This window comes from Tigriopus californicus, chromosome 9 (genome assembly GCF_007210705.1).
Source record: "Tigriopus californicus strain San Diego chromosome 9, Tcal_SD_v2.1, whole genome shotgun sequence".
NCBI classification, from domain to species: Eukaryota; Metazoa; Arthropoda; class Copepoda; order Harpacticoida; family Harpacticidae; genus Tigriopus; species Tigriopus californicus.
In genome coordinates this window covers 14210013-14232857 of record NC_081448.1, presented here as the reverse complement: position 1 = coordinate 14232857, position 22845 = coordinate 14210013, and the positions used below count along the sequence as shown (strand labels likewise).

Genomic DNA, 22845 nt, shown 5'->3' with positions numbered 1-22845 from the left:
AAAAAAGGTGAGAAAACGCCTTTGAGGCCAGGAAATGTAAATTTCTCAAGTTCCGTCTTCCTTAACCAATCTTAAGCCATTCTTATACCAGGTAAACGCTCCGCCATGTGCTGGGCCATCATAGTTAATTAATGACATCCACATTGCGAAATTCGTCAAGAGGGTTTCTTTCCAACCAACGGAAAACCCATTTAGGACCTCCATAATCAGGACGTCAGCCATCCTGAAAATATTAGCAAGAAAATCCGACCTCCCGCTTAGCAATGACGATGACCTCGCCTTGAATCCATTTCGCATCCATTTAATTCCATTCAAACGCGTACGGGAATGAAAAAAATTACAAGGATTTGGTATTGTTCAATGCCAAGATAATTCACTTTTCTGGTAATGGCGATCCAATCGATGGATTTGGCACGAGGCTCTGACCTACACGAACCTCGAACGAAACAATAATCACGTTTTATCAAGGACAAGTAAAACGAGCGGAGATCACACATCTGTCCGACGTTTTCACAATGACTCTTGTTGGATGGTTTATCATGGAGAATCTAGCCTGGTTTTGGGAGTAACAAATGGCGGCGTGCATGTCAAAATACGTACGTAAATGGCCATCGGGTTGGAAAGTGCAGTATTGTTCCAAACTAGTAGAAATAATGAAGCCAGCAGGAAGAAGGTCTTCCAGTGCGACTAATGGGATGCAATGTTAACGAGATTGTCATTCAAAGTACTCACTGGATGATCATGGAGATGATTCATCAAGGTCTGCTAACCACAATCGTAGGATGTCATTTTAGCACGTGTCGCACATCCCTCAAGTTCATCCACAAACCCCTAATTTGGTCATGCTTTGACAAGCTCACTTACTACGTCCAGTCCCAAACATTCATATTTACATGCCTTGCTTCCTAGATTTCTGCCTCAGCTTCGGAGGAAGTGAAATTTTAATGTATATCTTGCGGATGCATACGAGTCCTAGGCTTTGTACAGTAACTGACATTTCTTCTTAATTTCAGTCACCCTACCGACACCATGGAGCATAGGAAAAAGGCGTTCATGAGTAACCAGTTCTTCCACGCGAACGGTGGAGTCCCAAGAGCCCCCCATCATTACCCTCCCCATCAAGCATGGTCCAAGTCAAGATCCATGGGAGATTTGAACCGTCAGCCAATGTCTTTGATCAGTATTCAACCCCGAAACACAGAGCTTTACAGGGTCTCTCGAAGACGGATCATTGGCACAGCCATGCAAGAAGAGGACGATTTTGAATGGGAGGAAATGCTTCGGCAAAGAAGAGAAAATTGGAGACGTCTTCAAGATCGGAAGTTGGCCAAGAAACAATCCAGGGAATCATATTCGTCCTATACGGACTCTCCGAGTGATGAAGGCGTTTATCTCCAGGGCGATAGTTCGGGTAGCGATCATTCCATTCGACTTCAACGTCGACAGAGCCAAAGATCCGAACATGCCCAAATGGCTCATCAAAGGTTGAGCCGATATCGTAGCGCCGATCCCGTCACTCGGGGCTGGGTTCAGGTCCTCCCTCACGATGGATCGGCTCAGAAGGTTCGAAATCGGCTTCGTGGCAGTTTTGAGCGAGATCATAGGCCGTCGGAATCATCGGATCGCAGACCAGAACTGGAATCGTTTGACGAAGGTGACACGTTCATGGAGAGGTATAAACTCCGGATTCCCGTCAATCGCATTAATCTCTGCTCATGTGAGGGCGAGAAAAATCTTCATTTGAAGCAACAACACACCTTATGCAAATCTAAATCCCGGGATTCGTCCATTCGAAAGAAGAGCCTAAGCCAAAGCAATTTGGTCAATATCGAAGAGCTGGAAGAGGAAGATGCTCAAGAAAGGGTGCGTGAAAAGAGATCCAACGTCCGCACTAGATCTGCTTACTGTCAAACCGAGGATCCGTATCCTTGCAGTACAAAGACCGAGCGGGACAATCGCCGTTTGAGTCAGAAGCGACTCCTAAAAGTGGCCAGTTATCACCACCTTCCCCGGGTCTCGCCCGTACGACAATCTTCATCGGCATCCTCCTCGACCACCCTAAAGCATCATATTCAAATCCGGAGATCGGCCTCGGCTGAACACGCCAGCACCACCACAGAATCAAACAATGACGAATCCAGCACTAACTCGATCGGTCCCCATAAAACAGCTGTCATCACCCGGAGATACATCAAGAACAAACAAGGCCGCCATCGAACCACCACCGTCAACATCCATGACCTTTTTCCTGATCATCCGGACAATGAAGCGGAACCCACTCCTCCAGAAACAGTCCTGACCGAGAAGCTCTCTCCGGGGAAATCAGCTAGCTCAATAGGATCTTTTGGTGACGATTCGGGAAGTGACCCGGGCATCTGTCTGTTACAAGAGGAGGAAGGTAATTCCACGCCCAAATCCGACTCCGGGCAGGTGTCCGAAGTGGATTCCTTGGACTTGGAAATGCAACTCTTTGACCTTGGCTCAAAAGAAAGGTCTGAAACGGAGGAAAGTCAAGACAATGAGACCGACCTGAGCTTGGCCTACGTGACCGAAGCCGCCACTATCCACAGTTACATTGCAAGTCGAGGTCAACGCGAGAGAGAGGAGGAAATCTACGAGGTCATCCCATCTATGATTCCGATTCAAAAAGCCGGAATTGAACCCCAGAGGTAGATGCATTTTTGATTTATTAATCAATTAGTACGATTGGTTGAGCTTGGAAAATTTTACAAGCTGATTTGCTCATGATAGGTTAATTCTGTCCAAAGACTTGTTACTAGACTCTGTCAGCTATAGATGTTAATGACTTCCGAAATGGTCGATGCATTGGGTAGAGGTATGCAGCTGGGATTGATTGTAACAACCTTACCGACATTTATTCGAGACTTTTCAATTCTGCAGTGCAAATTCTAATAAAGCCAGGTATTCCACAAATGCCAAGTTCTAATACGAGAAGGTTTTTTTTCTTAAAACAGATGCTCACTTTGGTTAAAAGCGAGCAATAACATTCAAATCATTACCATTGGTGTAACTAGAAACAAAACACATGCATGCTTGAAATTAGACTCATTCAAGAGAGAAACAAAATTAATGGCTGTCCTTAACGTTCGCCATTTTAGAGGTTTATGCAACCGTTGGATCTGTTTCCATACATTTGTGGTTAGTTCTCGCATTTACTGTCATCGATTTGTCAACCATTGATTCGTGAAAGTGTTTCGGACTCAGTTATTTGGACCATATTTTAATTGGATTCCATCACGAAATTGCTCCAAGGACATTCCTTCACAGGAAGTGCCATTTGAGTATGATTTGAATCATTAAGTTCCACTATTATTAGTTCACTGTGCGTACCACAGTGTCATCTCTCCTTTTAATAGAAATATTGAAGGGTCTTACTTTTTAACAATCCTAACATATCCCGCTGTTATAAAACTCTCATATTCTACATTGCGAAATTCATAATAAAGTAAGAGTGATATTGGTGCCATGACAATTAAGTGCCTCATTTGCAGGTCCCACCTTTTTAAATTTGCCATTTCCCGCCGTAAGACCATCATGAATGCAAATTACGCACATCATCAAATAATTACAAAATAATTCATTTAATTTGGTAGGCCTATATTTTACTTGGTGAAAACCCTTCTCAAGGCCGGCTAAAACAAATAAAACATCGAGCCAAAAATATATTTCAAATCAAGCTCCATGATGAACAAGAGACCAACTACTCAATGGTTGAATGAAGTCGGTCGTGGCACACTATAAATCGCATGTGTCATTCAAATTTCCTTTTGACACGTTCAATTTGGAAAAGGGTTCTCTTTTGAAAATTAGATTAATCAACGTATTTCAAAACAATCTTTTAGTGGCATGACAATAACACTCGAAAACGAAGGTGGAAGATGTCTTGCTTCAGTTTTGAATAGGAGTGGTTTCAAGTGGCAACCCTGAAACAATTGGTTCACCTAACATCAGACAAGCACGCCTTCATTGTTTGGTTTTCAATGAGTTTGTCCCCTAAACGACTGACAAGTTCATGTGTTTGAGAGCTTTCAAGCATTATTTCAGAGATCGGGATCTCAGTTCTTTTGTGACCATGGGCCATTCAACAACCTCTGATAGAGCCGAGCTTGATTGCCAACCCTGAAACAGTTACACAGTCAAAAACAGTCTTCAAGTGACGTGGTCTATTAATCATTAAATCACAAGTGATAGTGTCTTGTCAAAAGGAGCGGTCCTCCTGTAATTTCGAAACTTTCACTCAAATTTCCATTTCGATTTAATCCGTAACATGACTTTATCATACTTAACTTGATCTCGGAGAATCAGCGGAACCATCATTTCTAGATAGAACATAATGCACGGTGATCCATCACGACATACGGATTGAATTGTTCGACTAAGGAATGATCACCTAACACTATCTCAACGATTTCTTGAACAATGATGTGTCAACCTAAAACCTATATTGATAGATCATTTTTCCTCAGGAATGATTTGTTCGAGAACTAGCATTAGCGCGTAAGCATACAGTCACGCTAACTATTGTAAGCATCTTCTAGAGCAATCTCTCAGGGATTGGATAAACAACCTTATTTTCATCAAAAACTGTAGTCTAGCTTGATTGCGCTAAAGGTGTCCTAAGTTGTTTCATGTATAAAACAATATCGTACTGCAAGAGCAATTTGGCTTTCAGAATTGATAAAGCCTGTTCAAATGTCTGATTTTGCGCAATGGTTTATTGGCTTTGTTTGAAGCACCTTTTAGTTTGGAAACAAAAGGTGCCTTATGCATTCATGGGGAAAATGGCAAGTACCATTAACGACACCGGCAATTAGTCCTATGAAACATCCCATGAATGCAAGCAAAAACAGTCAGGATTCCATTTGAAATTCCTACCACTGGAATCTTTTGATTGCATGGACTTGCAATCAAACTTGATGGTAGATTCCTCAATTTCTCTTCAGCTGAGCGGATATTTTGTAGTCATAAATGGACCAAAGTATCATTGAGAACAATGCAGGAATGGGCGTCATGCACCTGACAAAATTTCTCAAATGGATATCTAGAGCCAATGTGTTCCGAGCACTTCTTTTCCAAATTTTAAAATCAACCACCCACCTTAATTGGTGGGTGGTTGAGGGTGCTTGGGTCCAACAAAATTGTTGTAGCGGCCTTTTCAAATAAACATAGCCATAAACAGAATGTGATTGAGAGAGGCGAGAGAAATCGTAGCCGTCGGGATAATGACGATGATATCCCTAGGTACAATGTACGGTAACGTTACGAATAGACTCTCGGCAAGACAGTCAGAAATTCTGTCAGATGGCTGGACACTGCAAGAATGAGAACGAGGAAGAACGTCGTCCAGCTCACAAGCTCTTCTTTGAAGCAAGGCTTTATGAACGAGACGATGGAGCGTTGGTTTCGTGCACTTCCCAGCGCATATTCTGGCTTAGTCCTCATTTGATTTCTGGCCATGTGACAGCGTTTGAAACCTGCTTCGCTTCATTTCATGTAAAACATATTCAGTGTTTTCATTTTGTGCAAATCAGTTGGAAATGTGACGTGAAAGTGCCATTGAAGTAAAAGATTGGGTTTGGTCCCTCTACGCTTGTTAAATGATGAGCAAGATTATTCCGAAGAGTGTGCTGAAGATTGGTGTCAAGCTTCCCGAAGCCAGAAAGGATTCAGGGTCTACAACATATAACCACGACCCTGCTTCTTCAGAGAGGTACTGGAACAGTTGGGGATCCCATTGCATTCACCGCAAGAAGCATAGCCACATGACAAGGTTTAAGGGGGAGGTTAACATTCGAAGGACATTAGAGTCAGTTTCAGATTGCATTGAACTAAACACATGCAAATAAATTGCTAATTGCCAATGAATGCAATGGGATCGGTCAATCTGAAGCCAAGAGACAAATACTGTGGACATGCTTGACTCGGTCCTGGCCAAATTTTCCCTCTCCGAGAACCCATTCATTAAGCACGACAAGAAGTTGTTCGGGAAGACTTTGTTTCGCACCAAGTTCACTCGCTTCGGCCAAGCTCAAAAGCAGCAATGGCAACAACCAGCGCCACAATTTGACAACCCAATCGACGAGGTTAGTTTCACTCAACGTGAGCGGGTCCGTCGAGAATTGGCTGCAATATTGAAGGGAGCTCGTTCAGCTTTGGATTTGAACACCGATGACCTCGATAAAGTCACTTTAACTCCAAAAATGCTCTTGGAAGGACAGAATATGTCAGCCGAAGACATCAAGACGTGGCCGTCTGCCCCGGATTTATTTCACGATTCGCGGGAGCACGATGACGAGTGGGAGAGTTCAAGACTTACGGAAACTACAAGCAGTTCCAATTGTGTCAAATGCCGTTCTCCTGTTTACCCGTTAGAGAAGGTCGAGCCAATGTCAGGGCAATTATATCACCCGCAGTGTTTCAAATGCGTTGAATGCCACACCCAACTAACTCTGGTCACGTTTTGCCGGAGCTTGCATTCCAACAGAGACCTTCAAGTCTATTGTCGGGCCCATCAGCCCCGACAAGACAAGGTAATGCTCTGCAAATTTAACGCCCGTAAGAGTAGTTTCCCGGCCTTCAAACTCAGCTGGCAGGGCCAAAGCACCAACACCAACAAAAACGACCACAACCCGTTCACCAAGACCTCCCACACAACCTGACCTAATGGAAGTCACGCGTCTAAAATATGATATGATATCACTGCACCAGCACTAAAATGTCACCGAACAGGTAAATTGCCTTAGCACGTTGCCCAAAACGTCTTGGATTTAAGAATGTATGAAGCGGATTAACAGTGTGACCAAATTTAAGTATTGAAGAACGTGTCACGACTTGCATCGTTCATTGATCAATTGAAAAAGAAAAATATCAATTAATATTGGATCTTTAGTGACAGGCAGGATAGTTCAAAACATGAGTAGAGTAAAATTGTTAGGAAAGTTTCACTTAACTCGGAACTAAACTGGGAACACGAACCGATTTTGAATTTCTACTAGGTTTGGCAACCAGCCGTATCCAGAGGGATTCGCTTTCTCCCGCATGTTTGAGGAATAAATCTTGTTCAGTGAAGTACATCCGACAGTGCGATTGTATTTCAATTCTCTGGGAATACATGGATGCTGTGTTTGAAAATATTAAAATGAAATTTCCCATTCACATCGGAGACCCTATGATACAGATTCAATATCATGTCAGGCGATGTGAACAAAAGACCACGTTTTCCTCTCCAAGCTTCCATTACAACCTACGTTCGAACCGCCCCAATGCACACCTCCAACACGAATGAAATCTAATGGTTTTGTTTCTCATTTCAGGGATACAAAGTGGATTTGAACAGCATCAGCATTGCTAATGCGGTGAGGTTCACCAAAGAAAATCACCTAGAGAATTTGAAGCAAAGGATTCAAATGGAGGCATCCCTTCCCCCATACGGCGAAATCGTGAAACATGACCTCGTTGGACTCAGATATTTTTGACTTGAACTTATTCAAAAATACTCTGAAGACACTAGTCATTCCCATGCGATCTTCTCACATATTCATGCACGTGTTTTCCTTTAAAAGTACTTAAATCTTTCAATCAACTCCTAACAAAATTCCTGTATGCTGATAATCTGTTCTATTTATTATTTTACTTTCGATAAATAGTCACACTTTTGACCAACGCTCTTTGAATATTGCTGCCCTGACGGAGAAACATTGGTTCATTGGGCTGGGTAAGAATAGGCTGAGAAAAGCGTAGCTTGGCTTTCGTTTCCGTCAGATCACTAACTGTAACTTTGGGATACACATTGGTGAGATAGTGAACCAAGGTCTCTGAATTCTTTCCTAGTGGCGGTACTTCGTCCATTAGCTCGACAATTATATCCTGGGTCAACCGGTAGTCACTTTTAGCGCTTTCAAAGGCCACAGCACCTCTTCGAACGTTAAGGTTTTCTATTTTTAGCTTCACGAAAGCCCCACCTCGATCACCACTCTGCAATTTAGAGGCTTTCCTCCGGAATATCTCACAGTCTCGTACCACGGATTTGGTAGTTTGACCTTCATAAAACACATCAATGGTATTGCCCACCGACACAGTGCCATCTAAAATGAGAACGAGAATCAGGAAATTTAACCTGGGGACTAAAAAGTGGATTCAAGGACTTGCCTCTGATATGACCAGCAATGAAAGTGCCACGATTCGGAATGCTGCCAACGTTTTGAAGGGGCCAAAACAAGGGCTTGTCCTCCGAGCGGATAGGTGCCTTCAACGAATCGAGCTTTTTCAGGAGCAATTGAGCATCTTCGTTTGGTTTCGAGAGATTCATGGATATCAGGTCGCTCAGTTCAGTCTCATCCATGAACTCTTCCAAATCCAGGGTCATTAGATCTTTGGCTTCAATCAAATCTGCCTCATCGCTAAAGTTAAGAATGGGCAAGACTTTCTGGACCCTGCAGTGTTTGATGAAATCATATTGATGTCGAAGGCCAGGAAGGACGCCTTCGTTCGTATTAACTACCATCAGGGCTACATCAATGTCAGCCAGGTGTGCTAAAAAGTTCTTGATATAGTTCCGATGTCCGGGCAGATCCGATAAGTTTATCAGGTGATTGTGTGTCTGTAGTTCGAGGTGAGTTGCATTGACGGAATGCGAGTTTTCTCGCTCTGGTAAAGTGTTGTCAATGTCCTCGATGGCTTTAGCTTCTATTTCAGGAAACAAATCATGACTAGCACGGGTTAACAGACTCGACAGACTAGTCTTTCCGTGCTGAGAAGATCCTATGGTCGCGAGGTTGAGCATGGGTTTCCCAGGTGGTCTCACAAATTGTTTCTTTTCTTCCAATATCCGGCTTTGAGAAAACCATCTAATTTGGGGGATCAATCTTCCGGAAAAGTGTCTTTGTAACATCCTAATTCAATACGGTGTTGGAAGTAATAGCTTTTGTTTTGAAGTTCACTTGTAACGCAACCTAAATTTTGTTACTCTCACACAACTTATTTACAAGACTCCAAATTATTGATTGTTTTCTAGTTATTTATGTCGACGAAAGCGGGGAGTAATGATAGAATGTTTACATATACAGATGATTGATTTACTTTACACAACTAAGGGAAATGTCATTTTCGAACTGGAGATCCACTTCTGAACCGTCGGTTTTCTTCCATTAGGGTTCGGACCTTATGCCGTTCTTGGATGAGCTCCTCTTGGATCTCTTCGTATGAAAGGGCATAACTTTGGTCGGCGTGGCGCTTTTTGGCTTTGCCTTTTACTTTCATGGCATCGTTCTTGGCTTGCAAATGGTCAACTAGCTTTCGCAATTGAATGATTTGGGTATGTGTTTCTGTTTCATGTTTGTCTTTATCCTCGAGAACGCTGGCCAAGTCTTCTTTCATTTTCTGGATCTCCTTGTTTCTCTTGGCGATTTTTTCAAGCATCTCTTCCATGACACTGTTCAGTTTAAGGTTGGAATCCTTCAATGATGATAAATTGGTAATGAGTTGAGAACGTTCCTCTTTCAGGGCGAGGTTGTCATTACGGAGGCCTTCTACCTCTTCGTTAACCAAGTCGTAGTTCTTGGCCAATGCATTGAGCTGATTTTTGAGGTTGACCAAAGCATCGCTCTGGTCTTGTTTGGACAAATTCAAATGGCTCAGTCGCTCGTTCCAACTCTTCTCCTCCTCTTTGTACAAGGTCTCGATGTCGTTGTGTTTGGCTTGGACCGCTTTGAATTGGGTTTCGGTGTAAATCAGTTTGGATTGCAATTCATTTTTCTCAATTTTTACGCTCGACACAGTTTCCGACATTTCCGTGATCTCTTTGGTGAGACGATCGTTGGTTTGCTTCAAATCGGTCACTTTTCGCTCCAGTTTGTCCACCAAAGCCTCGTAGTCGCCGATCTGCTCTTGAAGCTCAATGCAAGTTGTCTTGAGGGTAAGAAAGCTATCTTTGAATTCACTCATTTCGTCTGACGATTTCTTCAGATTGGTCATCTGAGTCTTGGTCCGCTCTAATTCGTTCTTGAGAGTGGTTATCTCTTGTTCCTTCTGGCGTTGATCTAAGAGTTTCTTCTCAAGGGTTTCAACTTCTTCCCGTAGCCGTTTTTCGGTTCGGGCGTGAACTTCTCGCACCTCCTTGACCTCCATCTGATTCTTGTCAATCTTTTCGAGCTTCTCATTGGCCTCTTTCAATTCGCTCTCAGCCTTCAGCCTGCCCTCCTTCTCTTCTTTGATCATGGTCTCGCGAAGGAACTTGATTCTTTCTTCCAACTTTTCGATCTTTCGCTCTAACATCCTCACTTCGATGGCCTTCATTTTGACCTCTTCCTTGGCCTCTTTGCACTCACATGGGAGCTGTTTGGGTTGAGTGGGAGGCGCTTGGATGTCTTGAAGGATCTTCCTTGGTTTTGGGGAGGGAACTGATTCCGCAGATTGCAGTTTCTTCTCGAACTTGGCCAAGATCTTCTCCAAGCTATCCAACTTCTCGTTTTGCTCACGAATGGTTCTACTGGCCAATTGGTTCTCCTCCTTGGCGGCCTTCAATTGGGACTTCAAATCAGCTTTGGCTTGCTCCACGTCGAATTTGGCATTCCTCAACTCCTTCATCTCAATGGCTCTTTCCACTTCAGAACCGTTCTTCTCCTTCTTCAAATTCTTGATGGTCTCTTTTTGATCCTTGTTCACTTTTTGGGCCGAGGTGAGCTCTTCCTTCAAGGATTGCACTTCCGACTCCAGGTCGTCAACTTTGCTTTCAAACTCATCCAAGAGAAAGGTCTTCTCTCGGACGGACGTGCAAGCCTTGCTTTCGAGCTCTTGAACCACCCCAGAATGGTCGTGCTTCAATCTTTCGATCTTGTTCAGGGCTTGCTTGTACTTCGTGACACTCTCTTCTAGGCGGGCCTTGTATTCCTTTAACTTGTTTTTCAAGCTCTCTTTCACATCTGTAGCAGATTCGATCTGAGAAGTCTGACCTTCAATGATCCGAACGGCATCCCGAAGTTCGTTTTCTAATTTGACCTTTCTGTTCTCGGCCTTTTCTAAGCTGGACCTGATTCCTTGAACTCTGATTTCTTCTCGTTCTTGCCAGCTTTTGCGCAGTTCTGTGAGCATCTCCACAGATTTTCTCTCCATTTGCGAGCGTTCCTCGCGTTCGGTCTCCAAAAGTTTTTCCAATTTCGAAATTGTCACCTTCAGATCCTGTCTCTCTTGATTCCTCAACTTCTCCAGATCTGATTTCGAATCCGAGTCCGTATTGGTCGACTGACGCTTTTCACTCAAACGTTTCTCTCGCTCCAATTTGCTAAGCTTTATTCGTAGATCTTCATTTTGACGTCTGAGACTGGATACGATATCGGAGCAATCATCCCCTCCAAATTGGCGACTATATCGAAGACTTTCCGGATGTTTGCCGGCGTAGGAAAACCCGATAATGGCGTGTGACTTGCCGTCTTTCTTCTTCAAAGAGCTAGGGTCAGGCTCTGGTGCTTCGGAGGAGGAGCGATTCAGGTCAAAGTAGGTTGTATCGGAGAGATCTTTGATGTTGGGCATAAATGGAGCACATGCGTTGGACAACTCATCCCAGTCGACATTCAAGAAGTATTCATGTCGGACAACTTCCGCGTACCCGAAACGATATTCGATGTCAGTTAGGAGGCCGTCCAGAAGTTGTTGAAGCTCTTTGGGCACCTTTGGCACACCCAATTGATCGACAGTCTTTTTATGCATGATGTTATGGTACGTTTTCACGGAGCTGGCCTCTGCGAATGGCGTTTTCCCGGTGATCATCTCATGGGCCACGACACCCATGGACCAATAATCGCTCTTTGTTTCGTGACATCCATCCCCGTCATTCTCCAGACACTGAAGAATTTCCGGGGAAACGTAATTGGGCGTCCCAATCGGTTTGTCCTGACCCTTCTGATCTTTCTTGTCGATGAGTTCGGCCGAGCCAAAATCGGTGAGTTTCAAATGGCCAAACCGATCCAGAAGAACGTTCTCGGGCTTGATGTCACGATGCACATACCCCAAGGAATGTACTGCATTGATGGCCAAAGTGAGTTCGGCCAAGTAAAATTGAGTCATTTCCGCACTCAAGCGACCATCGTTCCTATATTTGGAAAAGAATAACTCCACTCTAAAGTAAAATCCTGGCAAAGAAAGAACCACAATGTAATCACCTGTCTAAAAGATGGCGTAGATCTCCACCTGGACAGTATTCCATAACTAAGTACAAATAGCGAGGATCCTGAAAGGCATATTTCAAAGGCACCAACCAATTGGACTTGGTCTTGGCCATGATATCGCGCTCGATTTGAGCCGACTGCGGGGTGACACCATTCTTTGCCATGCGTTTCATAGCGTAAATCCGATTCGAGCCCGTGTTTTCCCGGACTAGATGAACGGTACCGAAATGGCCGTGACCAATGGTTGCTAAGCTATCAAAGTCGGTCGGATTGGCCATGAGGGATTGGTACTCGGTGAATTCAGCTTTGATCTTACGATCATTGTCGTCCGACACTTGTAAAGGGATCCGCTGGAATGCGTCCAAAAGACCCTCCAAAGACAATCCAGACTCGTCATTATGGAACAGTTTTTCTCGAATTCGTCCCAAGCGATGGTGAAACGACACAGGCTGAAAAGGAAATTATGAGCATTATTCAAAAAAGATCACTTTTCCGCTGCAGGCCGATCTCTGCTAAGAAGTGCTTCAACGTATTTTTTTTTGTAGAACTTAATATGAGTTACGATTCAATTGCAACTTCCCAAGACCTTGACTGCTGGCAAATATTTGATGAAAGCGAAAAGCCACAAAGAAGCACAAACGTGAAATAGAACTGTCATCAAAGGCCAAACACCATGTTGAATAATTTGGGCTTGATTGCGACTGAAACTTAACTACAAGGAATTATAATCAATTATGGGGACACGTTATCATCAGGGAATCAACAAAAGCAAGAAAGCTTGTTTTTAGGACAAATTCAAGGAGAGTTCAAAAAGGAATAAAAATATAAGTAGACACGCTTTGAATTAATGTTAGATATCCTTTTTAGCCCTGATATTTTAGAGCAATGCCCCGAAAACTAAATATGATTGAATATACCACTTCTCAATTATCGAGGATCAAAGCCACCAAACTCGACGTACGATTTCGCTCTATTTAGAAAATCATGTATTGAAAATTCTTTATATTTGGCTAAAATACCAGGGATAAAGGAGTAAACAGAAGGCTGGTGGTCACGATTAGACCCGTTTCACTCAATACTTAAGTATCTATAGATACAAAATCATGCTTTTATTTCGGCCGATCTGGAATTCTCGAGCCATATCGTGAACAGTAGTATATTCGAATGTTCATATCCTGAATATTGGTTGAGGCTAACGTCTATCTAACAATCGACCAAGGCCAATGACCCGGCTTCGTTACTTCATGACATGTTTCACGAGGATCTCACCTTTTCTGCGGATTCCTCAGTCATGATGATAAAACGTGTCAAAGATTTTCGTCCCCGGGTTGTCTCTCCCCACTGGAACCTTGATCCCCTTCGCCCACTACAGACTACTCGAACTACACTCTTGAGTGACGAGGATGAGGATTCCTAAACGAGGATCAAGCCTCTTTGTTTTGAATTTCGCCCGTTTGGATTCAGGGTTCCCAGAATTTGGAGCTTCTTTGCAACTGGTCATCACTTTTTTCCCCACTGTTTGAGTAGGTCCAATTATAATTAGAATCAATTTAAAAAACGAGAAATAGACGACAATGATGATATTGTGAAATCTCTTGATAGTGGTACTAAATCAAGAATCTGGGAAACGTGTCTAACCCTGGATGAGCAATTGTTCTAAATTTGGATCAAATGTTGACTGGCGTTTCCGGTCGATTTTGATGAAATCGCCGTTTTGGAAAAACATGATTTCTCGTCATCTTGTTGTCCACTGCCTTGCCCAGCTTTAATAATAAATATTAAACTGACTTTAACCCTCAAACGAGTTCTTCGAAAAGAACCGTTGACGAGGTTGAGTGATTATTGTCCCACTGATGATTCTGTCATTTCTATTTTTCCATGGTATTTGCATAAATCGATTTATTTCGGAGAACATCCACGTTAACTTAAGAGATGGCCACTAACTCAAACGAGAGTGCTCCGATTGGCCACCAAGGATTGGGATTCGTTCTCAAAGATTCTTTTAGCCTCGAGGCTGCATTTGGAACTGCACAGGATCTGGTTGTAGTTTTTGGTCAGCTTCTTGCCCACCAAAGGAGTTTGACAGATTCCACAGCAGAAACAATCGTCTCTGGCATGCCAATGGTCCTGACCTAAGGTCAGCCTTTTTTCTTGAGGGTCAATATATTGCTCGCAAGTCCGACAGACCTTAAAAAAGAGCACAAGGAAATTGAAATGACTTGGTTTCATGTCAAACCTGGAAATGCATGCCTTACCTTGCCGTGTTTACTTTGGTAGCAGAGCAAACAATGGGGCTGCTCTTTGACCGAGACATATTTGTGCCCAGCCAAAGGTCGATCGCATTCATAGCAGCAAAAGTGACGCAAATGGAACACCTGACCTTCGGCCCCGGTGTATTCAGCCGCAAAGATCAGCTCATCGCAAGCGTCACATCTGGGAATTTTGGCCTTAATAGCGTAGTCCCGAGCGCAATACACGTGCCCATCTTCGTAATAATACAAAAGGTCCACCAATGGTTCCTAAAGAAATAACATTATCTCATCATAGTTGGAGAATCCTATCTCGATCAAGGCTCCTGTGGGCTCCAATGTACCTTGCAAGTGTGACATTGAAAGCAACTGGAATGCCAATACTTGTTGGGACCAGCTCTCTCAGCGAAAATGGCCACGTCGCCTAGAACCAGTGGCAATTTGCAAAACTGACAATGCTTCATTGTATTTGAGTCTGATGGCGAAACTGGGGTGATCAGAGCTTGATTTTGGTGTTGGGATCCCGGGTTACCTAATGCACCGGCCATATGAGGGCTCGATTTGCCCATGGATACATTCTGTTGGGTGGACTTTTTGACTCCAAATTCGCTGGGACGAGCCAGGTTCAGCATTCTTGTCGGCCTCCCAGCCATTTCTTCTTGAGACGACGTGGGTGAAGGTGTTCCATTCCGAGATGATCCCACCGATGATGAAGTGGACCCATAAGGCTTTGGACCTGAAGCAGAGAGAGCTCCCAGGGGTTTGGCGAAAAATGTTCCACATGGATCTCCACTGACTTGGGCATCGCGTTCCAATTGCGATGAGAGTTCTTCTAGAAGCTCCGGAGGAGGAGGTGGTGGGAAGTCATCATCATTTGACGAAGGTCCGCCAATCTCGAGCACTTGGCCTTGACCAACTACGTTTTCTTTCACGTTGGTCACGTATGTTTCCATGCTGAAATGTGTATCTTCCATACTTCAATAATGTTCATCATGTTCAGGAGGCATGAACTATTTCTACATTATTTACTCTATGGAACGTGACCTTTGCTCCGTGGAGGAAAAACTGACCAGGAAATGTGTTAGAATAAACGTTCTCGAAACATTGTTTCCAACAAGTTTTTTTTGTTTCCTAACTAATCCATTTCCGAGAGGGGAAGAAGGTCTCATGAGGGAAACAAAGGTTCAATTTTGGTCTCGAGAGAAGTCTGGGCTCGAGGAGCTGTGTGTGTTTCTGGACTTGGCATTCCCAAAGGTTCAGCTATTGAAATTGAGCAACGTATAACTCGATCGAGCAACTTGAAGAGCATTAAAAATATTTTCGTTCAAGCAATGTTGATAGGATTTCGATGCTCAGAGATCCAATTTTTCTCGGACCAAGAGCCAATTTCTTTCGTTTAGATAGTCTTATGTTGCAAAAGTTTCATATTGCTTGGAAAAGAACAACGGCGTTGCTGCAGAAAGGGGGAAATTTGATCTGTTCAAAAACTTGCCATGAATCATAACAATTATTTCTTGGCCGAGCCTGTTTTGCTTCGTTTGGACGTTGGAAGATTTCGTTTGCGAGATGGCCGAAAAATAAATAAATCAATTTTTAGATGGGGGGGGTCGCCAAGGCGTTGTAATGCTTATTTCATGCTTAAAAAGATCAAGAGTTATTTGTGTTGACACTCCCTTGTTGTAGCGTGTTTTGCATTAACTTGAGCCAAATTGGAATGAGATGTCATCAAACTGTGGGCGATTCTCATCATTTACATCCTCTCGTCATCTAACTGTTATCCTCATACAACCAGATATTAAAAATGAGCATGATGTCTCAGTAATTAAGGCATTTTAACTTGAGATGACCCTGACTTTTTCATTGCTAGGCAAGGGAGGAATTCGTTAGATTAGTAAAAACACAACACCGATCAGATTCTGAGTGAAACCGAGTCTCATTGATAAAGTTCATTTGTGTTGTACTGGTAATTACCTTGGCATTTTCTCCCAAATTGTAATGGTCAAATTCAATGTACAAAAATGGTCTTCGGTAATCGAAGCCAAGGATACCTTCTACTTGAGGAATGGCTACAGACAGAATCATTGTGCAAATTTTAGCCTTTAAAATACGCAAATCAGACACTTTAAAGAAATCCAGTCAAAATCAAATCAGAAATACATTTTATATCCTAAACTTCAACACCTTTTAGTAATATCGTAATACTTTTTCGTGGGCTGCAGTATAGTCCATATGAAGTGGCCGTGCTTTGTCAATCCTTAGGTTCAATCTCCCTATTGAAGCTATATTTTTCCTGAGCGAACCCCATCTGACTTTTGAATCAGCGGTTGACTATCAAATTTCTGGCTGTGGTTCGAGCACATGACAGTTTAGAGAGTGGATAACTTACTTTTCAATCTCTCCAGGGGACAGATCATGACACTCATTGGGTTCAATGTCGTGCACGGGGAATTGTTTCTCCAGTTGTTGCTTTCTCAGTTGAGCCCCTTCGCTTCCGGCAATGGGGAGAGCACTCATTGGCAGGGTATCCAAATATTTCTTGGCCTAAAACAACATTTAGAAATGACAGGTCTCGGATCGCTCGTAATTGCGTCAAACCACTTTAGTCAATGGCACTTGGGCATTACCACCAATCAGGTAGTATATTCAATCTACGATGATTCAAAGTTCCTACGACGATTGGAAGTGTTTTCTAAGTTCCAGGAGTAATTATTTGCGATGGTATGACAAAGTGGTTCAAAATGATTGAAAACGTTGAATGGTACAAATTTGACAAGTGCCGTGACAGGTACGTTGGGCTAAACGTTTCGTTTCGTCATAGACAATGGATGGAAGAGATCCGAGAAAAGGGTGTATTTATTTGATAACATTGCCTCTTTTGTCAAATAAGCCGCTTTCATCTTTTTCTCAAAGGTTGAGCCAATTTCTGTTCCATTCACTGTAAACGACAGCTCCTAATAATGCTTAACATAAAGTTGCGACACATCAGAACAATCACTGTCACTTTTGAATAACCCTCACAACTTTTTCCGTAGAACTCACCAATGTTTTGGAGATATTCGGAGGTACCCAATCAAATTTGACTTTACGCTCTTTTCCAAGCATCTGGTTGTGACCGTGGATGTTCCCTTCCTCTGTTCCATAACAGAATTCCAATTCCTCTTCATAACTTCGGAGAGGCCTGTCAAAGATTTTACCCACGAAGTAGAAACCTGGATCTTGATGATCCACAACATGATGCTCGGCTTTGCCACATCGGCAATTGATGCAAACTTTCCTGTAATCAGATTTGATCCTCTTTTATCTGAGTTCGGATTGGACCTTCCTCCATGGCGTAATTCCCATCAATGTCCCATATCATTAGAAAGAGGGGCTTACCGCCAAAAGTGGAGCTGGAATCCGGGACAGCTATCGCCACACTTGGCGCATTGGGCGCCTTCACCCAATTCGTGAGCCAATCTTGGCTTCCTTTTTCTTTGTTCCAAATCGAATAAAGCCGGATTAGGCTGAAGAAATCCGTGTTCAGAAGACATTTCTAATACCACATTTCCCACGCAGTCGAACCTTTTCAAATCAATTCAATTTAGGTATGTGGCACTTGAGAAAATGGCTCCAGTTTTTTCACGGGAGGCGTCCCCTGATGAGTAAAAGGACAATTGTTTGTTTCTTTTTGTTGAGTTTGAATCCAACGACTTTTATCGCAAGGCTTGACTTGCTTGCGTACCCCCTGCAGGTTATCTGAAACATGTGAGTAAATAGACCTTCAATCACAGACCTACTTGCACTTATCCTCAACTATCAACGACGGTCGCACATTAGATAATGAACGGCAACAAATATTAGAACAGCCCATTCATTATTGGGAAAGGTATGCCTTTATCATGTGCAAAATGACATTGGAATTGTACTGAGAAATCATTTAGTGGATGAAAACCGTGTAAAATGGCTATTTATGGAGTAAAATCATGACGACGAATTTCCAATTCTATTCGAAGCCCTCTAATCTCGTTAACGTGGCTGTCATGATTTCGTTTGAAGTCACCGCAACTTTCAAGGAATGATCGACTTGCCAATCGTCATTTTTACTAAAAAGATATCATCACTATGCTTCAAGGGAAGTTATCAGCCGCAATTTATTTCAAACATCCTGTTTCTTGGCTTGGACTTTTTTCGACAGAAAAGACTGGCAAGCTCGGTTGATATCATTCTGCTGTTGCTTTTGTCTTGCAAATAATGAATGAAAAGGATTAGATGACCAATCCAGTTCTCAAACCCTCCCTCACCACTTAAAAAGATACTTCACCACGCAAATGTGTTATGTAATAACCCAGTTAATCGCACTCACTCTCGGTCCTCAAATGAAGTTGAACATTACATCACAGACGAAACAAACACGATGATGCATTCACTTCAAGATGAATATCCCAAATGACAGACAGAATGTCACATGTGGCACTGAGAGGTTTCACTCAATGTGTGAGAATGTCGCAAAAGCGAGGCACATTTGTTTTCGAACTACCAATAACGGTGCCACATTTTGAGTGGTTTCAACTGTCCTTTCACTTTCAAAATACTTCGTTGATGAGTCAACATTTGGAGACGGATCCGGTAACTCACGGCCAAAGAGGGATCAGGAGCGAGAACTTCACCCTGAGACACTCCACTCCCTCATTTACTACTGGAAAGGAGCGAGCATAGGGGGTTAATTTCAGATCTCAAAGAGCAACTTTAATCTGTCCGAGAAGGAGCGTTCCGAGCACGCCCTGAACATATCACAAGCTACCTTCGAAGTTTAAACCCGCAAGCCACATCAGTTCATGCCTGAGAAGAGGTTTACATATACCTACCTACCGGCCTGAATGGATGTGAACTGTGGATGGCGTTGACTTCACCAATGGACGAAAAGGGAGACAGAGCGAGAGAGGGTATCAAGTGCTCCGAGAAGCCAGTATGGAAACAACTGATGACGAACATAGGTAGGAAAGGTATCACATATGCTGAATACATTCCAACTTGTATTATTTTCTAAGCTCATTGTGCATTCCCCTCCACCTCATCATGATATCCGAGACTATCATATAATTATCCTGATATGATAACAACATTTCATCTCCAGAATTGGGATGTCCTCCATGTTAGATGATAAAAAAAAGGGCCTGATCACTTTCGAGAGCAACTATGGAGCAGACACACTTAGTCACCTGAGCTTACCTACAAAGGTGAGGCTCATGCATGGTAAAAAAAAAATCAAATGCCGGTTGAGGCTTTTCTTTCGAGGTGAGCGAGCGAGCGAGGGGCTGACTCTGTGAGTAAGTGAGTGAGTGTGAGAGATACCGACAGCCTGAGCAACAGGAATCTGGAGATGAGATAGGAGAGACCGGGAAATGAGAAAATGAATATGCAAGTGATTGAGCGTTGGAGATTTCCTTTCTTCTCTCAACCGGTTTAGATCTGTATTCTTTGCATTTGAAACTAGAGCAAATCTGATCTCACCCTGGAATGCATCTTAGTTATACAAAGACTTTCATTGCATTCCAATTGTGAAGCGGTTTGTGGCAAATTGAAAGGAATTTCGCTTACTTTCAAATTCCTCGGCAAAAAAGCAGCAACTCTCCAGTGATAAGTAAGTTGGTATTCAAAGAGAAAAAAACCCATTGTGAGGAATTGATTTGATTGCACATAACTCGATTTGCCGGATTCAAAGTCAAAGATGCCAGACGCCTTTTGGCAACTCGATCTACGCCGTTCATGCCTTAAATCGATCTATCATTTTCTTTCTGTGATGTTAAAGCTGCGATTGATCCTTTAAATAGATAACCGGAAGCGAGTTCCTATTAGCAAGATATGAAGAAACTTATAGAGAAATAAAAACCGTTCTTATTGGAACTAGAGCAAAATATGTCTAGAAGGAAAATTGTAAATCTAAGCGCATACCTCTATTGACAATAATGTAAGCCATGGCGTAGAGTTTGGAATTTGGATGTTTTTTTTTGAAAAAATGCACAAATGAAAGAAAAATAAAAGCAACGATGCAATCCCAAACGTATTTTTTCCCGCTACATCTGCCGCCTCTTTGAGTTTACTGAACTATTGTTTCAAGACTAATGCAAATAGCTAGTATAGAGTAGTATGGCTCAAGGTGTTTTAAAAGAAGCTGCCCTAGGCGTTCCTTTACTACTGAAACCACTCGCCAAAATGCTCTGGGTTCTTGCATCAGTAAAAAGAAGGGCAAACAATATGAATTTCACATAAGATTGTTGTGATTTATTACTCGTATTTGTGCGTGTAACATAATCAAATCCAGTCCTTGCAACATTTGGTACAGTAAAGGGCACAATTAAATTCTTAATCTTCTTTTGGAAAAAAATCAGGGTCCAAGGTTAGCTCTTTGTCCTGGCATGAGAGAGGTCTATGGTTCGATACCTTCCTCCTATCCTTCTCAAGGAACCTATGACGAAGACGTTGAATACCTCATAGTGTACTATTATTCGTTTGCTAAATTTATAGTTTCTAATCATATTGCAAATACGTTTAAGTCACACCCAAACATAGAATAAGTAATAGGGCTTGTCATGTGAACGCATTCATGAACAACTGACGTTATTCCATGGAGTAAAATCAAAGACAACATGCCCAGCCAAACCTTATTATGCATGCATTGAATTTTGACATTTATTTCATTTTGCCTCATTGTCTAAGCAAAAAGCATTTTGGTATTGAGCCACTTTGATAGTGTGTTCACCGAATTACACCAAACATGTTCATATTGTTGGGTTTTATAACAAAGCGCACTCAAAATCACTCGATTATTGAGAATTCAATGGGCAGATGGTGAGAGTTGTCTCTGATGTTTGTCTTAGTTCTCCCTAATCGGTGGAGAATAACGTTTATCATCTAGTTCTCCCTCCCCAAAATGCCAAAAATCAGGGTGACGGACACCACATTTTTCCTTGAAATTCCTTCACTTTACAAGCCCTATAGAAAATGAACCTTGCGATGGTGTGCTTCGTTGGCCGGGCAGATGCAAATTGAACCTCTTTTAAATCAATGCCAAAATTGATCTAACTTCTTCTGATTAGCATCAACTCTCGAAGAACATTTGATTTGCTTTAAAGTAATAGATGAAACTTAGACGTGATTGACCAGTTGCATTTGCCTTTTTGAGTTTTTTTGGGGCACGTATTGTAAGTAACTCAACGTTAAGAAAATATGTTTATACTTTCTTGAAGTTTTAAAAGAGAACGCCACAGCATAATACTATCATGTTTGAGCAAGTTCTTTCTTTGGATGTTCATCATCTCTTTAGGCCTAAATCGGATGCACTTGGCGTGGCTGAATAACTACAAAAAAAATGACAAAAGCAGCGGGTCGTTGATGGTAGGTTGTAAAGGGTAAAGACGGCCAAAATATGCGCTATCCGTCTTAGAAAATTGAGTTGCATTTGTAACAAACTTGATTTTTTTTTTATAAATTGGTCCTGCTCCAACAGGTCATGACATTGCACTAATATTCCATTCCGTCGATTTTGTTCACTTCAAAGCCTTTTATTGAATTTGGCCCCATCTTTTTACCTTAAGGTAATTCTTTTGTGAGCTTTAATGCCCATTTTGAATTGCTTTTATGCATATTTCAATATGATAGGTTGAAACTACAAACCTCAAAGAAACATTTAAAATCCGATTGATGGTGATAAAAACATTAACATCCCAGCATTGATTTATTTTAGCGACATTGGAAAGTCGTACACAAAGGTACGAATGTATCAAGCAAAAAGCATTCAACACTATTCATTGCTGAAAATAGCCCATTACGATAAAACACCCATTAGCTTGTTCGTGACGCCAGTGGCTAAAAGCAAATCTCACGCGTCAGTGCAATTGCTAGTCTTGTCAAAAGACCTCTCAAAAAGACGACTGTCACCCATGATTTAGAACAATGAAATTCTATGTTGCTAATGTACATCCTGGTTTGTTACGATGCGTCATCTGAGTAGAGGGAAAAAACATCAGTACTAGTAGTTTCCACGAGATAAGTTCTTTTTTTATTACATTACATCAGAGAAGGACTCGTGTTCAGGTTTCTAGAGTGACGCTTTTGATCAAGCACACTCAGGAATAGGTTCTTGGTGGCAATCTATGGAACTGTACTTTTAGAAAGATGAATCAACTTTAACTTTTTGATTTCTTGTTAGGTTATGAAGAAGTATATCTAGTGTTCAGAAGTCGCTCAATGGAAGATTCGAGAAACAAAGTGGCCCAGTTACTCAACAATATTTTGGCCTTTGGCTAAATACGTCTACTTTTTCGTAAGCGGCTGCTGGTAGGCGTATGTCTTACAATTTTCTTTAAGGTTGAAAAAAAGCCTGCTGTATCTTGTTTGATATGGTTGATTCAAGCAAGAGCTCAATTAGTGGCCTT

At 42.3% G+C, this 22845-nt stretch overlaps 4 protein-coding genes across 4 annotated transcripts in view; 1 reads left to right on the top strand and 3 right to left on the bottom strand.

Annotated features, from left to right (window-relative positions):
* The window catches only part of LOC131886105 (uncharacterized), an 11021-nt gene extending 3530 nt beyond the window's left edge, over nucleotides 1–7491 (top strand). Inside the window, exons 2-3 of the mRNA XM_059234345.1 lie at nucleotides 1014–2669; nucleotides 7335–7491. Of these exons, the coding sequence (XP_059090328.1) occupies nucleotides 1030–2669; nucleotides 7335–7353 (1659 nt within the window). The 5' untranslated portion in view covers nucleotides 1014–1029 and the 3' untranslated portion in view covers nucleotides 7354–7491. The remainder of the gene's footprint in view (nucleotides 1–1013; nucleotides 2670–7334) is intronic.
* Nucleotides 7492–7615: 124 nt separating this feature from the next.
* LOC131886106 (elongation factor Tu-like) lies at nucleotides 7616–8911 on the bottom strand. The gene is made up of 2 exons (XM_059234346.1): nucleotides 8170–8911; nucleotides 7616–8105 (listed from the first exon to the last, which is right to left on the bottom strand). Exons 1-2 carry the CDS (start codon nucleotides 8909–8911, stop codon nucleotides 7651–7653), a joined length of 1197 nt encoding a protein of 398 aa, XP_059090329.1. The 3' UTR covers nucleotides 7616–7650.
* On the bottom strand, nucleotides 8589–13614 carry LOC131886104 (citron Rho-interacting kinase-like). The gene is made up of 3 exons (XM_059234344.1): nucleotides 13452–13614; nucleotides 12177–12631; nucleotides 8589–12106 (listed from the first exon to the last, which is right to left on the bottom strand). Exons 1-3 carry the CDS (start codon nucleotides 13473–13475, stop codon nucleotides 9121–9123), a joined length of 3465 nt encoding a protein of 1154 aa, XP_059090327.1. The 5' UTR covers nucleotides 13476–13614; the 3' UTR covers nucleotides 8589–9120.
* A 419-nt stretch (nucleotides 13615–14033) lies between these two features.
* Nucleotides 14034–19062, bottom strand: LOC131887342 (testin-like). The gene is made up of 7 exons (XM_059235929.1): nucleotides 18774–19062; nucleotides 17807–18166; nucleotides 17471–17705; nucleotides 16818–16972; nucleotides 14776–15385; nucleotides 14438–14701; nucleotides 14034–14369 (listed from the first exon to the last, which is right to left on the bottom strand). The coding sequence occupies exons 2-7, from the start codon at nucleotides 17959–17961 to the stop codon at nucleotides 14127–14129; spliced, it is 1662 nt and encodes a 553-aa protein (XP_059091912.1). The 5' UTR covers nucleotides 17962–18166; nucleotides 18774–19062; the 3' UTR covers nucleotides 14034–14126.
* Nucleotides 19063–22845: the final 3783 nt, after the last annotated feature.

Coding starts and splice junctions, on each gene's coding strand:
- LOC131886106 (XM_059234346.1), bottom strand. CDS start 8,911: ATGTTACAAAGACACTTTTCCGGAAGATTGATCCCCCAAATTAGATGG. Junction 8,106..8,169: donor CATTGCTGGTCATATCAGAG/GCAAGTCCTTGA, acceptor TTCTCATTTTAG/ATGGCACTGTGTCGGTGGGC.
- LOC131886104 (XM_059234344.1), bottom strand. CDS start 13,475: ATGACTGAGGAATCCGCAGAAAAG. Junction 12,632..13,451: donor CTGAGGAATCCGCAGAAAAG/GTGAGATCCTCG, acceptor TTTCCTTTTCAG/CCTGTGTCGTTTCACCATCG. Junction 12,107..12,176: donor CTACGCCATCTTTTAGACAG/GTGATTACATTG, acceptor TTCCAAATATAG/GAACGATGGTCGCTTGAGTG.
- LOC131887342 (XM_059235929.1), bottom strand. CDS start 17,961: ATGTCTTCTGAACACGGATTTCTTCAGCCTAATCCGGCTTTATTCGAT. Junction 15,386..16,817: donor TCCCCTGGAGAGATTGAAAA/GTAAGTTATCCA, acceptor TACACATTTCAG/CATGGAAACATACGTGACCA. Junction 14,702..14,775: donor TTCAATGTCACACTTGCAAG/GTACATTGGAGC, acceptor TTATTTCTTTAG/GAACCATTGGTGGACCTTTT.